General features: G+C 39.5%; 1 protein-coding gene across 1 annotated transcript in view; it reads left to right on the forward strand.

Moving 5' to 3' along the window:
* Positions 1 to 14,273, forward strand: part of rin3 (Ras and Rab interactor 3) — a 36,050-nt gene extending 21,777 nt beyond the window's left edge. Inside the window, exons 7-14 of the mRNA XM_023274094.3 lie at positions 6,598 to 6,778; positions 6,911 to 7,082; positions 8,838 to 8,959; positions 9,469 to 9,655; positions 10,745 to 10,876; positions 11,034 to 11,200; positions 12,436 to 12,550; positions 13,252 to 14,273. Of these exons, the coding sequence (XP_023129862.1) occupies positions 6,598 to 6,778; positions 6,911 to 7,082; positions 8,838 to 8,959; positions 9,469 to 9,655; positions 10,745 to 10,876; positions 11,034 to 11,200; positions 12,436 to 12,550; positions 13,252 to 13,517 (1,342 nt within the window). The 3' untranslated portion in view covers positions 13,518 to 14,273. The remainder of the gene's footprint in view (positions 1 to 6,597; positions 6,779 to 6,910; positions 7,083 to 8,837; positions 8,960 to 9,468; positions 9,656 to 10,744; positions 10,877 to 11,033; positions 11,201 to 12,435; positions 12,551 to 13,251) is intronic.
* The last annotated feature ends 3,986 nt before the right edge of the window (positions 14,274 to 18,259 follow it).

The following is an 18,259-nucleotide window of genomic DNA, read 5'->3' on the forward strand; positions in this document are numbered from 1 at the left end:
AAAATCAACAAAAACAAGACAAAATATTACAAAAATGAGAAACAAAATGACAAAAGTGAGAAGCAAAATGACAAAAAAATGAGGCAAATGATGCGAAACAAAACAAAAAAGAGACAAAAAAGTAGACAAAAAAGGTATAGCGATAATAAGGACAAACGACAAATGAGACAAAAAATTACACAAATGAGACAAAAAATGACAAAGCAAGAAACAAAATGACAAAAAATAGACAAAAAACACAAAATGACGCAAATGTGAGACAAATGACAAAAATCAGACAAAAAAATACAAAAACAAGACAAAATATTTAAAAAATGAGACACAAAATGACAAAAATGAGACAAGCAATGCAAAACAAAACAACAAAAGAAAAAATTAGACAAAAAAGTTGCAAAGCCACAAAAATGGACACAAACAAGACAAAAAATTACAAAAAAATGAACAAAATGACAAAAAATAGACCAAAAAACACAACAACACAAATGGTGCACAAAATAACAAATAAAGCAAAACACAAAATTACAGAAATAAGACAAAAAACACAAGTGAGACAAAAAGGAAACATAAAATGACAAAAAACATGAGACAAACAACAAAAGTCAGACAAGAAAAAGACTAAAAAAAACAAAACAAGACAAATATTACAACGAGACACAAAATGACAAAAGAACAATGAACAATCTAGTATTTTACTTTATGATCAAAACAACTTGTCATGGTCTAGAAATTATTTTATAGTTTTACTAATTTACAATCTGCAGTTAATGTCTTCTCTGGAATTTTTACTCTTTGAGGGCCGGATTGGACCCTCTGAAGGACCGCTTTTGGCCCGTGGGCAGCATGTTGGACACCCCTGCTTTACGTCATGTATTCATTTGAGGAAGGTTACAGTCTCATCACTCCACATTGATCTGATGTTCTTACCTGCAGTTATTTATAGGCTAAAGGGACAAAAACTCACATCCTGTAAGTCTTAAATTATTCTGTTTTCATTGTTTTGCAACATTTTGCTTTTATCCCAGCAAGTTGCTGCAGAATTTTATCAGCTACACATCCTCAGCTATAATGTCAGTTCCATTAGTTTGTTGCAGACCTCTTCTATAAGTGGCCCAAAGGTCGAGTTGTGGTTGCTCAGCTGTGACTGAAGTTATCCACTGACTGACGACAGACAAACAGGCTGTAACTAGGTCCTGATTAACAGCTTCCTATTCCAGGCTTGACTTGGGTCCTCACTCTGCATCTCGTAGTCGTTAGAGGACCCTTTTCACGATGCTGCAGGACATAGAAATTTAATGGGCCATACACACTTGATAGCATTTTATTAAGAGCGAGGGCCTCCCTTTGCTCTCAAAGCAGCCACAAGTTGTGCCTGAGAGTCTGCTCCCGTTGACAGAATTTATCACATCATTTCTGCTGATTTGTCAGCTGCACATTCTCCTGCTCCACCACATCCACACACTGCTCTACTTAATGCAGATACGGTGGCTGGGGAGGTCATTAAAACCAGTCGGAGATGGCTGTTGCTTTGTGGCCTGGTGCATCACCCTGCTGGAATCAGCCATTAGAAGATGGTCGAATGTGGCCATAAAGGGAAGCACCTGATCAGCTGTAATATTCAGACAGGCAGTGGCATTCAAACCACGACTGACTGGCATTAACCCTCCTGCTGTCTTCATTTACGGGCACCAAAAAATATTGCTTCCTTGTCTGAAAAAAATCCAAAAATTCAGCAAAAAAATTCCCCAAATTTCTGAAAATTTGCAAAACCTTCAGGAAGAAAATTCCAATAATTCTTTAAAAGTTTCCCTTAAAAGTTTTATTATTTAAAAAAATCCCCCATATTTGGCAAGAAAATTCTTGTAAATATTTTCAAAAAATGAGTAAAAATCTTCCAAAAAAATCCTAAAAATCCTAAAAATGTCTAAAGTGATTCCATATATATCAGTAAAACTTCTAATATTTTCTTTAAGAACATTCACATAAAAATCAACCAAAATCCAATGAAATTCACTGGATTTTGGTTGATTGTTTTTGTGAATGTTTTTAATAAACATTTTTAACATTTCTTTTTTTTCCACCAAAAAAAAAAAATGTTTAAAGATTTCCCAAAAATGCTGAAAATATGGACATCAGAAGTTTCACTGTGAAAATAGATTTTTTTCCCCACATTTTCAAACTTTAAAACGGGTCAATTTTGACCCACAGGACGACACGAGGGTTGAGGGACCCAAAATGTGCCAAGAAAGTATTCCCCACATCGTTACACCACCAGCAGCAGCCTGGAATCCTTACACAATACAGGTTGGGTTCAAGGAATAGAGCTCAATCAGACAAACCAACATCTATCCATGTAAATCATATATTGAGGTGTCACTGGTCTGTACTTGATCTATGTGTCTGTCCAGTAAAGCACTGCAGTGAGGTTTTGTTCTCATACAGCATGTAAATTGATGGCACATTTAGTAGATGAAGAGAGAGACTGGCTCAGAATAGACATTTGTGGTTCATCAAACCTCACTTGAGCAAAGATGACACTGAGTTAATCAGAAAAATTATCTCAACAATAAGACACGAGTCAAGTCAGAATATGCTGCTTATAGATCCTTTGACGGGGTAAAAATATGGTTATTTTTCTTTATCAAGTTATTTTGAAAATGTTTAAGCAATTAAGATAACTAGATTAAAATTCCAAAGCCACGTAAATAGTCACGTAACAGTGTAATGTTTATAGTAAACTGAGACAAAAAAAATGTTGGAATGCAGAAAAATGGAGGGACAAGGCTTTGCAATTCATGTATCATAGATTAATGCTGTTCAATGAGAGGTGTTTATGAGGTGTCAGTCTTCCTCAGTTTCTGGCCTGAAACCACAACCAGTTGGAAGTTAATTATGATAAGCTACTAATTACATTTTTGGTTATCTTTTCTACAACTACAACGTCTGAAGCCGAAATGAGACTTTCTTGTCAACAGCTCAGATGGAGATTCACATGTTTGATGCTAATGTGAGAAGTTTAAGTGACAAGCCTCAAGCAGAGATAAGGGTCAAGCTACAGGAGTCTGCTCAACTCACTGCTTTCAAACCTCACACTCACATTTATATACTAGAAAAACGCTAGAGAGTGCAGTCCTCCTCCAAGGCTGCTCATTCCCCCATATGGTATTGTCAGAAATGCAGCATTTCTTTATTGGTTATTGATGATCAGAAATCACAGCATTTAATATAGATGTACCCACAAACTAAATGACCTTGTGCTGAGCACATGCGTGTGTTCTGCATGTGTACGTTATGTACGGATACCGAATCACGTGACCTAAATATGTAGTGGGCGGCGGGAATTGATGGGACTCAGAAACACCCCCACAATTTAATCAGTTGTTTCTTGTATCATTTCTGATGGATAAGTCCTGATAAGTCCTCAGTGGTGGATTTGTAGTATTATCACAATCATGTGATCGTCAGCAGGCAGCTGATGTAGTGTTCACTTGTTGTCATGGTTACAGTGACGCCGTGCCGCTTTCTGGCAACGATACAGAAATCTTTAACAAATCCGTGGATCCAGACTATAAGCTGCATCACTGCCAAAATCTAATCACTTGGTCCTTGTGTCATTTCTGACCTTCCCTGAAGATTTCATCCAAATCCATTAGTCTGTTTTTGAGTAACATTGCTAACAGACAGACAGACAGACAGACAGACAGACAGACAGACAGACAGACAGACAGACAAACCAACACTGGTCAGCACATACAGTGGTGGATGAAAGTTTTTGGACACCCTTAAAATTTTACACAATCTCAAATATTATCATAAAATATTTGTGGAAAATTTTTTTCTAAGGTGTGGCTGCATTAGACAGACACAAACAAACACATGGATTTTTTTTTCTTTATAGTTTAGAAGAAAAACTAATAAAACCAAATTCTGCTACTCAGAATTTCTTATTTTTATGGAACCGATCAATTTTAAGTTTGTGGCTTTTTTTTAGGATTTGTTTAGTATTATGGCTATGATTGGACTAAAAGAAATTACACTTGAAGACCTAAGAGTGATTCTTAATGTGATATCCATACAAATGTTTGGGGTGTCCGAAAACTTTTTCCACTTCTGTAACTCCTCCGCGTTTCTTGGCGGAGTTAAAAACCTACAATTCACATACTAATGATGCTGATGTGACATCACTTTAGGGGATTTATTTTGCAGAGATGACCACGTCACACCGAAGAACCAGTTAACAGTGATACTCATGTTTATGCCTCACATCCTGTAGCTGCTCTATTTTTAGGAATAACGCTGCATTTCCTGCAATATCAGTGTTTCCAGATAAATATTATTCTAGCAGAAGTGGTGTGTTGCAACACTTGATTGCACATTTAAGAACCCCCTTTGGGGATTCAGTTTTCCCTTCGTTAACATGTACATGTGCTGTTTTTACACGCATGATGACACATCATGAGCCAAATAAGCAGTCAGAGCATTCCTGCCTTGAAACGGCAGTGTACCCATGACAACCACTTCCTGGTTGAACATGTGCGGCTGAATGGCTCCAGTATTAAAGTTTCATTGTGCAGTAGAGAGTTTTTACAGTGTTCAAAGTCAGCGGTAAGAACCTAGAGGGAGTTAGAGTAGCACTGGAAAAATGCCCCTCTCAAAACAAGAAAAAAAATTTATTTCAAGCAACTTTCACCTTGAAATGAGTGAAAAAATCTGCCTATAGAACAAGTGAAAAATGGCTTGGTAAGATTTCTTGAAATAAGATATGATATTTAAATTACTGAGATCTCAAAATTAGCGGGGAAAACTTATTTTAAGCTGTATTTTCCCAGGATTGTCAAGCTTAGGTGTCTTAAAATAAGCCAGATATGATTTTTAAAAAATGCAGTTTTTCACTCGCTTTCATGTAACCTCCTAATTTGAGATGTATTAACCCTCCTGCTGTCCTCATTTACGGGCACCAAAAAATATTGTTTCCTTGTCTGAAAATAATCCAAAAATTCCGCAAAAAAAAAATCCCCAAATTTCTGAAAATTTGCAAAACCTTCAGGAAGAAAATTCCAATCATTCCTTCAAAGTTTCCCTTAAAAGTTTTATTTTGGAAAAAATCCCCTAAATTTGGCAAGAAAATTCTTGGAAATATTTTCAAAAAATCCTAAAAATATCTAAAGTGATTACATATATATCAGTAAAACTTCTAATATTTTCCTTAAGAACATTCACAAAAAAATCAACCAAAATCCAACGAATTTTGCTGGATTTTGGTTGATCTTTTTGTGGATGTTCATCGTCCTGCGGGTCAAAATTGACCCGTTTTAAAGTTTGACAATGTGGGAAAAAATATATTTTCACATTGAAACTTCTGATGTCCACATTTTCAACATTTTTTGGAAATCTTTGAACATTTTTTGTTGGAAAAAAAGAAATGTTAAAATTGTTTTTGCAGAACATTCATAAAAAATCAACCAAAATCCAGCGAATTTCGCTGGATTTTGGTTGATTTTTATGTAAATGTTCTTAAAGAAAATACTAGAAATTTTACTGATATATGTGGAATCACTTTAGATATTTTTAGGATTTTTTGGAAGATTTTTACTCATTTTTTGAAAATCTTTACAAGAATTTTCTTGCCAAATTTGGGGGATTTTTTTAAAATAAAATTTTAGGGAAATTTTTTAAGGAATTATTGGAATTTTCTTCCTGAGGTTTTTGCAAATTTTCAGAAATTTGGGACATTTTTTTGCTGAATTTTTGGATTTTTTTCAGACAAGGAAACAATATTTTTTGGTGCCTGTAAATGAGGACAACAGGAGGGTTAACTGCACAGAAAAGTTCTGATCTTCACTCACTCCGTTCACCAGATCATTAGCTTCTTTCTGTTCATGTGTTCGTATTGAACTGGGTAAAAAGGCTTCTGTTTATTCTGCACCTTCTGTCTGGAATATTTTGCAGAAAGATTGGAAATTAACCAAGATCATCTCATTGAGTTCTTTTAAATCCAAACTGCGAGTTCTTGAGGCCGTTTCCACAACATGCACTTGTTTTTCATAACTTGCTTGTAAATTTAATTTATGTAAATTTTTTTTGTTTGTTTATTTTTTTTGTTCGTATTTTAATTCTGTTTTAACTGTGTAGTTTTATAACTGTATTTTGTATTTGCTGCTGCCCATCTTGGCCAGGACTCCCTTGAAAAAGATGTTCTTAATCTCAATGGGATTTCTCCTGGTTAAATAAAGGTTAAATAAAATTTTAAAAACTTTTCTTTTTGCACACATACAAACGCATGTAGGTTCTAAGATTCTAAGCCCAGAGACTACAGAGGCATTGTCAAGTACATGTAGAGTAGTTACACAAAATAAAGTGAAACACAGGAAGGACATTTATACAGAGTTTGGAGATAAATGCACACATCTACTTGTCCATGTAAGAGGAATCTCATAATCAGTTAGTCCCACCACGCTGGTCAGAGGACATCCCAAGTCATTCGGCATGCTTTACTGAAGGTTTCTATTTATAAATGTCTGTGGAGGCCTCGTGTGTCACAAGGACGCTGAATCGGTCAATCAGAGATGAAGACAAACTAAACTTTCTGTTTCCTTCCAGTCGCCTTGCAGAGAGCCGCAGCCCCAGAGCAGCCGTCAGAAGAACCCCGACCACCGTGATGCTGGACCGAGCTCGCTACCGGCTGTCCACCGTCCTCACCGGACTCATCAGCCATGACCGCCGCCTCACACAGCGCATCGTAGAGCTGGCCAGGGACCCTCTCAGCTACTTTGGAAACCTGGTGAGGAACCACAGGGAGAGAGATTCTCACCTCTCTGGGTTTTCAGTTCAACTATGAGCCGCTAGAATTCCTCATCATGTAAAGATCGAACTGAATGGGAATAAAAAAGCTGAGTTCATGCTTTGTGTTCAGGTTAAAGAGCACCGTGCCTTCACCTTGGAGACCATGTCAAACCACCCGTCCTCCACCGAGCTGCTGCAGGAGATCAGACAGATGATGACTCAGCTGAAGAGTTACCTCCTGCAGAGCACGGAGCTGCAGGCCATGCTGGAGCCACAGCACCAGTACACACAGGACAAACTGGGTATGTTCTGCTATTCACTGGGATTTGTTCACATGAATTCTTCGAGTGTTAAGTGAAACTAGCTACATAACTGTCATTTCCTCTGACATTGTACTGCATCATGTTTTCTATGGTGAAAAATGATGACGTTGGTTTCAGTTTGGAAACTATGGATCTATGTCCCACACAGAGGTGATCAAATTAAAAAATACTATTTATCTGCAACATGAGAAACATAGGTCTGCACAGTGGCTTAGTGGTTAGCTCTGTCACCTTGCTGCCAGAAGATCCCTGGTTCGCTTCCTGCATAGAGTCTCCATGTTCTCCTGTACATGTGTGGGTTTTCTCCAGGTTCTCCAGCTTCCTCCCACAGTCCAGAAACATGCTGAGGTTAATAACTGGTGATTCTAAATTGTCTGTAGGTGTGAATGTGAGTGTGATTGTTTGTCTCTATGTGTAGCCCTGTGATAGACTGTTACCTGTCCAGGTGAACCTGTGATAGACTGTTACCTGTCCAGGTGAACCTGTGATAGACTGTTACCTGTCCAGGTGAACCTGTGACAGACTGTTACCTGTCCAGGTGAACCTGTGATAGACCGTTACCTGTCCAGGTGAACCTGTGATAGACCGTTACCTGTCCAGGTGAACCTGTGATAGACCGTTACCTGTCCAGGTGAGCCTGTGATAGACTGTTACCTGTCCAGGTGAACCTGTGATAGACCGTTACCTGTCCAGGTGAACCTGTGATAGACCGTTACCTGTCCAGGTGAGCCTGTGATAGACTGTTACCTGTCCAGGTGAACCTGTGACAGACTGTTACCTGTCCAGGTGAACCTGTGATAGACTGTTACCTGTCCAGGTGAACCTGTGATAGACCGTTACCTGTCCAGGTGAGCCTGTGATAGACTGTTACCTGTCCAGGTGAACCTGTGATAGACTGTTACCTGTCCAGGTGAACCTGTGATAGACCGTTACCTGTCCAGGTGAAACTTCACCCTCAGTCAGCTGGGACAGACTCCAGCCCCCCATTATTAAGTGGGGTAGATAATAGATGAGAAATATAAGATTCTGATCAATGCCACTGACTAAAACTCAAGTCAACTCGATGCTTCAATTTTGACCATTTATTTTTTAACTCTTTTGTCGTCCTGTGGGTCAAAATTGCCTCGGTTTAAAGTTTGTAAATGTGGAAAAAATATGTATTTATTTTCACAGTGAAACTTCTGATGTCCACATTTTCAACATTTTTGGGAAATGTTTGAACATTTTTTGGTGGAAAAAAGAAATGTTAAAAATATTTCTTAAGAACATTCACAAAAAAATCAACCAAAATCCAGCGAATTTCATTGGATTTTGGTTGATTTTTGTGTGAATGTTCTTAAAGAAAATATTAGAAGTTTTACTGATATATATGGAATCACTTTAGATATTTTTAAGATATTTCTGGAAGATTTTTACTCATTTTTTGAAAATATTTACAAGAATTTTCTTGCCAAATTTGGGGGATTTTTTCACAATAAAGCTTTTAAGGGAAACTTTGAAGGAATTATTGGAATTTTCTTCCTGAAGGTTTTGCAAATTTTCAGAAATTTGGGGAATTTTTTTGCTGAATTTTTTTTAGAAAAGGAAACAATATTTTTTGGTGCCCATAAATGATGACAACAGGAGGGTTAAACATAATGTTTGTAAGTTCAGGTTTTGTGGTTCATTAGATTGTTTCCATTTAGTGAGATGGAATTAATAACTGTACTGAATACTTCGTGCATGTTTTTGCAGAGAGCATTGTAGAAGCTGCTCTGTGTAAGAGTGTCCTGAAGCCACTGAGGGAACCAATCTATCAGAATCTGGAGAAACTGCACACCAACGACAGCAGCCTCAAACAACTGGCACAGAACCAGGTGGGGCTACAGCAGTGATGCTAATATTAAGTGAAAATTAGTGTAAGAGCATGAAAAAACATGAAATTACATTTAATTCTTTACAGTACCTGTACACTACTGTTCAAAAGTCTGGGGTCATCCAGACAGTTTAATGTTTTCCATGAAAACTCCCACTTTTATCCATGTGCTAACATAACTGCACAAGGGTTTTCTAATCATCAATGAGCCTTTCAACACCATTAGCTAACACAATGTAGCATTAGAACACAGGAGTGATGGTTGCTGGAAATGTTCCTCTGTACCTCTATGGAGATATTCCATTAAAAATCAGCCGTTTCCAGCTAGAATAGTCATTTACCACATTAACAATGTCTACACTGGATTTATCATTCATTTAATGTCTTCATTGAAAAAAAACTTGACAGTTCTAAGTGACCCCAGACCTTTGAACGGTGGTATAAATTAAATTCAGTGGTAGCAGGAGTAGCAGCCGTGATGCTAACAGTGTGTGTTGTTGTGTGTGTCAGTCTGTTGTCCTGGGCAGCACCACTACAGCATTAGGAATAACCACTGCAGTCCCAGAGGCCTCTGCCATGGAGAAGATCAGCATCAAACTGAACAATCTCCATCAGGAGTATTCTCCCCAGAAGAAGATCGAGCTGCTGCTGAAGGCCTGCAAGATCATTTATGACTCCATGTCAGTCAGCTGTCCAGGTCAGAACCCCGACAAGTCCTGTAACATCTGCTCCCAATGGGGCTTCAACACAATAACACCTCACCTGACAGCTTTATATATATATATATATATATATATATATATATATAGAGAGAGAGAGAGAGAGAGAGAGAGAGAGAGAGAGAGAGAGAGAGAGAGAGAGAGAGAGAGAGAGAGAGAGAGAGAGAGAGAGAGAGAGAGAGAGAGAGAGAGAGAGAGAGAGAGAGAGAGAGAGAGAGAGAGAGAGAGAGAGAGAGAGAGAGAGAGAGAGAGAGAGAGAGAGAGATAAGGAAATTGCAAATATTGACATGTTTGGTGTTTCTAGCTTGGCTCCATGAATGTATTAAGAGACCTGCTACTCTAATGCTCTATTCCTGCCATAAACTTTGCTCACTGGGCGCAGACAACAAGAAGTTCTCCAGCTGTTTGTGTGTTTCCCCATAGTGGACATGTGCATTAGAGTACTAATATACTCGTTTTTTCTTTGACTTAATGTTTCAGATTGTGAGAATTGTTTAGGGATCCATGGTCACCACTGTTCCTCTGATAGCTTGCGATGATCCTTAAATCATCCTTTATCATCCTTAAAGCAAACAAATAAACAGAATCTTATCCTATACCTGCTGCCTGTGGACCAATACCTGAAACATGCATGGAGTGACTCCTCTGGTTGCAAAAAAGAGTCAAATTGTATAGAATTCTATGAGAAAATGACCCTACTTCACATTATTTTCCCAGTTTGGCTTCAAGTCTCCTTCAATACTTCATGCGTATATGAAATGATGGTCCTATATTAAACCAGATAATGAAGAGGAGTATTTTTTAGGGCTACCTTGTGACTGACAAGTTACCACTATATGGGCATGTCCACAAGTTCTCCATCAGATCCACCTCTCAATCCAGTTTCTGAAAACCGGATAGTGCCATGGTGTGCCACATTTTATATACAGTGGCTTTTTAATGCAGTTTCAGAAGTTTTTCTAACCTCACTATCAAACGTTTGGGGAGGTAGAATATCACATGTTGGTACAAAAAATTAGTAATATACCCTTTCAAATAGTAATGTGTGTGTGTGTGTGTGTGTTTAGGGCGGGCCCACGGCGCTGATGACTTTCTGCCTGTAATGATGTATGTGTTGGCTCGATCCAACCTGTCTGATCTGCAGCTGGATGTTGAATATATGATGGAGCTGATGGACCCGTCATTAACACTAGGAGAAGGTACACCCACAGATACGTACACATTCAATACATGTCATTTAGATCCAGTAAACGCCAGAATTTCTCCATATACCTACATGTTTATGACTGTAACTATGTGTGTTTGTGTGTGTGTGTGTGTGTGTGTGTGTGTGTGTGTGTGTGTGTGTGTCTGTAGGTTCCTATTACCTGACCACCACCTATGGGGCTGTGGAACACATTAAGACCTTCGACCAGCAGAGGTCAGCAACACGGCAGCTCAGCAGAGAGGTTCAGGACTCCATCCACCGCTGGGAGAGAAGACGAACACTCAACCAGGAACGCATGGCCCAGGGATCTGTTCGGGTACACACACCCACACACACACACACACACACACACACACACACACACACACACACACACATGCACACACACACACGCACACACAGAACGTCACCCCATCAAAGTTTGTTTGCTGAGAGATAGAAAAGCAGCTCCTTCATTGATACTGAATCAACAGAAGCCCCATCAGAGACGTCTGTCTGGTCAGAGGATGAGTAGCATCTCTGGACGTAGCATAAACATAGCGACATTTTACAGTCGATGATAGAAAAACAGTCCTATTTAGTGATGAGTCCCAGTTAGAGACTGGTGTCATTTAACGGGAGGGTGAAGGAGAGCAACAGGAGAGAGAATGATACCACGGTAGATGAAGCCAGCATGCTGCTGGGAAGATTCTGGCCCAGGGAGGTTTCGATACTCTGAATTTGAAGCGAGTTGACTCCACCTTGACCAAGGGGAAGTAATGCTCCAATACTCAGAAACACGCCTCACCCTCTGGTTTGCATGTTTGTGAAGAAGTCTTCATCCTGCAGAAAGATAATGAGTCTAAACACCCCTCAAAGCTTTGAAGATCAAAGAGTGCTTTCTGTCATGGACTTTCCTCCACGATTACCTGACCTCAACCACGTTGAGCCTCATCATCTTGGAACATGTCCATGTCATCAGGGAAGATAAACTCCACTGATGGAAGACCTGGTCCTTCAGTATCTTCAGGTATCAGCTGACCTCATTCTTTGGGAACATAACGTTGCTGAACCTGACCAACCCCAGATCATAACTCTAACCCCCACAGGCTGGTAGGCAGTAGCCATGATGAGGGCATCACTTCATCTGCCTCTCTTCTTACCCTGATGCCCCCATCACTCTGGAACAGGGTCAATCTGGACTCATCAGACCACATTTGTTCCTTGAAGATGATGGTTCTCCACTATCCTTCAGGCTTTAATAAAGCATTGGACGATTCTTAACCTGATATTAGTAGTTTCATCTCCTTAGTTGTTTTCTTTGCTTGATGCAGGCCAATAATTTGACCCTTCTGAGACAGATTAACATCATTTCCATGACCACAGGATATGTCTTCCACCATGGTTGTATAAGGAATGAGAAGCTCCTCACTGCATCAGCTAGGGTTAAAGAAGTTGTTGTCATCACTGCAACGTGACAGTTAACACTCAGAAAGACTCACATAGAAAACCAGCTGAGATGACTTCCTACGCTGATCTTGGTGTAACTTTTTGCCTATTTGTGTTCTGTAGGACTTTCTGACAGTGTGCTGTCCAGAGATTGGAGCCAACCCCAAAACCCTGGGTGTCCTACCCACGACAACAATGGAACAGCTAGCTGAGCAGTGTGCTGCACGCTTCGAACAAGGTAAATATCAGATCCTTTCAGTATTACTTTCATGTCTGGTTTATTGAACCAGCTATCCCCGTGTATCACAACACTGGAGAACCTGCAGACAGATTAAAAGAAAAACATGACAAAGCTGCTCCAGATCCTCAAAAGACATTAGACATAACTGTCTTCACAGGTATAGTAGCACTTCTCAGGATGATTTAACTAAACTTTGTGTGTAAAAATGATTCTTTGGCCCGTTACTCATTTAAAAAACAAAAAAGAATGAAAGATAGAAAAAAAATAAATCTAAGACTAAAGTAACTTTAGTAAAAATAAGAAATGGAAGTTGCATAAAATAGACAAAATAAAACTAAAATTGACAGACTGATACATGATAAGTAGGGCAGGTTGAACCTTTTGGGAACCATTTTGGGAAATGGTTAGCAGACTTTCTGATTTGCATAAGAAAAATGAGAAGTATAGATCTGGAAGGAAAGGGAAAAGTAATATTTAATTGACAGAGCCATTCTAGCTGTTTCCCTGCTTTCAGTCTTTATACTCTGCTGGGTGTATGCTGACTATCAGAATAACTGTTCAGGTTATTGTTAATGACGATAAGTAATATTTCAGTAGTGTTTATGCTAAGCTGATTGGAAGAACTTGATGTTTGTATGTGACAGCGTCATTAGTATTGCCAGTAGATGACGTCGTGCCTCTTTAATTCTCCATCCCAGAGTCCTATGTGCTCAGTGTGTATATGGATGGCGTTCACCAGCCCATGGCCCCTACAGAGTTGGCCCTTGGTGTGAAGAACAGCTGCCAACCAGGAGCCTACTGCTTCGTCTATCACCCGATGGGTCAAACCATCGTCCAGCCGAGCCGCAGCTGCCCCACCGACCCTCCTCCTGCTCCGCCTGCACACAGCTTCTTCCCGGCGGACATGGAGGCTGTCGGTACGGTGGAGGCAAAGGCAGAAGAGGAGAGTCTGATTAGCTTGTAGCTGCCCTAGCATTGTGGTGGTAACCATGGTAACTACATCACAGCGGTGCCTGCGTTAACACAGTAGTGAAAAGCGGAGGGAAACAAAGATTTAGGAATGTCTTTAAATCTCAGGTCTCGCTTGAAATATTGGTCTAATTGAAATTTCTGTAAAAACACAAACACAAAACAAGAATGACTGATGTGAATTAGTGCATGCAGGGGAACATAAAATCCTGTTTTATACGAGCTTAACTCTGACTGGTCTGGTGCTACGTGCTACATAAATCACCAGAAAAAGCAGCAACTAAATAAAATGAGGCATAAAAGACTTCTTTTGTATCTAAATGTGGGGTCTGGAACCTCAGGGACTGCAGGAGGAGGTGGTTTTATAGAATGTAAAAACACATGTAATGCTAACATACATTTATATATAATCATGTTTATACCGTTTACAACTTACTATACTTGATGTTACTGTCTCTGTTGCAGCTTGTCAAACAGTACTGGACTGTATAATTACTGTTTACTGGATTCACGATGATGTTAACAGGATGAATCTGTAAAGTCCACCACATTTCCATCAGTTTTACTTTGTGAAAAGCAGCTGCTTGAACACCTTCAATTGGAAAAAACCTTTGAAACAATTTGTACTTAAAGTGCAGGTTTTATATCAGCTATATGAAGAAAAATCCCCAGTAAGTATCATAAGGTGTTATTTCACACTCATCTTTTATACAGATACTGACCTTTCTGTAAATAAACATGTTACAACTTGTTGATGCCATTTCTTGGTTGTGTTGACATTTCTAAAGTATATGCAATGTAGTGTTTAACGATATTACATATGTAAAAAAAACATACGTATAGCCCATTAATAAGACCGACTTTTGGGTTGCCAGGTTGTGAAAACTCACCATGAGTGATTGATCACTTTCTGTAGCCGTTAAAAAAGGGCTTCAGAGAATTTCTCATTGTATAGTATAAACATTTATTAGTGTATTATTGGCAAATAGCATAAATACTGACCAAAAGGCTTTTCACAATCTGGAAGCCACAAGTTTATTCTTCTCAGTAGTTTACAATTGTGTTGTGATGATTTATTAAGAAGAAATAAAGAGATGAATTACTTATTAACCTTTAGATAACAAGCCTTATAGAAACCAACAGGAGGGTTAATGGCATATGATGTAAAAAGGAGAGACAGAGACGAGGGAAAGAAGTAATGAGAGAAGAAAATAATTGCAATGAATCTTAAGGAAACATGTCAGTCACTTACCTGGGTATTGTATGTTTGTGGGTGTTGACAGATCAGAGGTCTGTACTATGAAGCAGGATTTGGATTTATTGAGGTATCTTCAAGTTCAACTCTGGATTATCAGGACTTTGATGATGATTAACCTTTACCGGGTACATCGTCATGGTAACTTATGCAGCATGTCTAAGCTGTTCTGGAGCAGGTCATGTTCAAGATATCACCGCCTCTGATCTGAGTTGCCTTGAAAAGTCGCACCTCAGTTTGTCAAAAAAGCCCAGATACTGAGAGTCTCTCTGGATGAAATTTCTACAGTCCTTCCTTCCCTGACAAGCCTGGATATGAGATCCTCAGCAGGAGGGAGCTCAGTCTCTTACTTCACATGTTTTCCTGTTGACTACAAACTATTTTAAAATTGTTGTTTTAGAGACCTTATAGCAGTATCATAATAAAACAGACTCTCTTCAGTGCATTGTCCATCTAGCTATGCAAAGGCCTGTGGACCAGTGGAACTGCTTGTAGTCAACTGGATAAAAATAAGTCATGGAAGACTGGCGCTCCCTCCACTGACACTCTACATTTCTCATATCTGTGCTCGTTAAGGACAGAGAAGGGTTGAGACAGTCCCTAAAGACTCTCTCCTCCCTCAGACACTATCTGTGCACCAAGCTCATCAGGATCTCCAGATATAGTAATCATATTTTACAGTAGAACTGATTGGTCAGTAAGCAGTGATTCTGTATGTGTTGATCTCAAACATAATCCTTCCAGAGCAGTTTGGTGTGCAGCTAAAGTTACCACGGCGACGTATCCCAGTGTTACGACCCAACCTCTAGGGTCAGCTGGGTTTGACAAAAAACAACCAGATGTTGTTGGTTTAGGTAAAGCAATTTATTGCTCAGTGACAAACTAAACATAAAAGTGGTCAAACAAAGAAAAACAGAGCAGGTGGATGTTGTTAAATCAAAGAACAAAATAAAAGCAAAGACTAACAGTTTTTAAATTAGCTAAACAAAAGCAAAGAGTTTTGTTGTGGATTTATCTCCAGGTGTGATGATGGCTGTGGCCGGTTGGATGAAGGTGGAGGGAACTGGGTGGTGGTCCAATCACACGGGTCAGGAGGCGGGTAGAACAAAGTGCAGATCTTCAGCTTCAGACTCATCAGCTGAGATGACTGGTTCTGGAGAGGCTCTGTAACCAGCCAAGCCTACACAGAACATCTCCCCACACAAAGGCCCACACAATTAACAACAGAAGCAAGACGGCGCAAAGTCACCAGTGGCCACAACACCCAGTAAGAACTAGACCACCTCTGTAACCCCATACACCCAGGATTAAACCTGAAGTTACCTCAATAACCCTAAGTCCTGCTCCATAGTACTGCCTCAGAATGCAGCTCACTGATTGGCTGGACACTACCCAGATTCTACCTCCAGTACAGCTCATGGACCTTCTGTCCACCACAGCTCACAGTGTCCACAGATACTGTATCTATCTGACATAGACTCTTGCTTTAGCTCAAACTACAACTTTCCTTGGCATGGTTGCTATTTGAGGGATGTGTTCTTTGGTTTACATCTGTCACCTTAAAGCGTTTGGATTCTACAGACACGGCATAAGCCTAGCCCTAGACTCAACACTTTTACAAACAAATGATACAAAAGTTACAAATAAAGCTAAACAAAAAGGATGTTATGGGTAACTGTATGTCAAAGAGGCAGAGCTGCTGACATGAACACCTCCAACATCTCAGCTACATAACAACTCCTGTCAGATTACAGTATTACCACCAAGAACATTTAGAAAACTGAGCACATGAATGAGTCCCAGTGTCTGCTCTGGCCATAAAGTTAAAGTTAATATGGTTCAAATGCAGTGCTTGTCAGATCAATCATTTTCAGAGATAGCGACACTGCATTTGACAATCATTCAGTCATTTCAAAAGTAACCATGAGCAACACCACAAATAATCTACGAAGACCTACATACATTTGAAAAATATTCCAAACACGTGTTTTCACTTTTTCATTCTTAACTGAGTGTTGATTGATTAAATCTACAACACAATAAACTTTTCAGAAAGTGAAGCGTGTCTGAATACTTTCTGAATCCTCTGGGTATGACACAGCAATGGACAGTATTAGTGGAGAACACTGATATCAGGGGAGTCAACAAGTTAAAAACCACCAAACACCATGATTCACTAACATTTCTCCAGAATGTGATCATTGTCTAAATGTCATTTCTATTTGATGAATCAATAAATGAGTCAGTGATGGGGACACGATGGACGTCCACAGTGTTTCTGATCAGACCATACAGTATGCAGTGTGAGGTGACTCAGGCTTTGTGTCTGAAGCTTGTTATCCTCTGCAAAATCAGAGCTGAGGAGCCGCTGTTAGGGCCAGCTGCTTCCTGTCTGCAGGTCATTATTTCCAACAACATCCATAATGAGGTCCTTAAATGGGGACGAGCTTCCTGTCTGCTAACCAGCTCTGCAGAATCTCTAACATTTTGTCTTGTTTCTGTTTCTGCATGCTCTGACCCAGGGCCAAAGTACCAAATATACATGTGTCAATGGACGCATCCACTTGGGAGATGAAAGGCTTCTTGACACTGACATGCTAACAAGATGTCCTTATGCAGCAGTGATGGCTGACTTCCACGGACACAAGTGTCAACAAACTGTTATTCATTTAAGACGCCACCATTGAGACTAACAAAGAAGCCAGAGGAGTTTTAGTGAAGCTGACATGTCCAGGAAATGTTTACAGTACAGCACTATACTACTCATGTACTATTTGAAGTATGAAATCAAAGAATCTCTAAAGTCTGCAGAAGTGCTTTACTTGCCTCGGAGAGAATGGTGTCCAACGGTGATGCAAATGGCAGGATGGTACTGAAATGTTAAACTTAATGGTACTGAATTAATGGGCAGCAGTGGAGAAGGTTGGACTGTAGGGATGTAGGAATTTAACCAGTGCTACAGTGCACTAATCTAACCTTTAATCAGTACAGCTGACCCTTGGTTTATTGTGAAGTGTCCTCCAAACGCGTATTAACAGTGTAGTGGAACTCATTATTAGTTTAGGTCTGACTTCAGCTTTTACATCCCACTATCTGCTTTGTATTTGAAAGTTTAAAATGAAATACACTGCCCATCCAAAAAAAATACTCTAATATTTCTTTGGATCACCTTTAGCTTTGAGAACGACACTCAATCACTGTGGTATCATTTCAATAAGCTTCTGCAATGTCACAGCATTTATTTCTGTCCAGAGTTGCATTAATCTTCTACTAAGATCTTGTACTGATGATGGGAGAGTCGGACTGCTGAACAAAGTCTTCTCCAGAACATCCCAAAGTCTCAAGCAAGCATAAGTTATGGCAACTGGACTAACCTCGTGTGAGTCGAAAATGTTTCACCTCTCATCCAAGAGGCTTCTTCAGTTCTGAAAGCCTGGTGGGGAGTACCAGATATTTATCCACCAGGAGGGTGGTGGCAAAAA

This window comes from Amphiprion ocellaris, chromosome 20, assembly GCF_022539595.1.
Source record: "Amphiprion ocellaris isolate individual 3 ecotype Okinawa chromosome 20, ASM2253959v1, whole genome shotgun sequence".
In the NCBI taxonomy this organism is placed as follows: Eukaryota; Metazoa; Chordata; class Actinopteri; family Pomacentridae; genus Amphiprion; species Amphiprion ocellaris.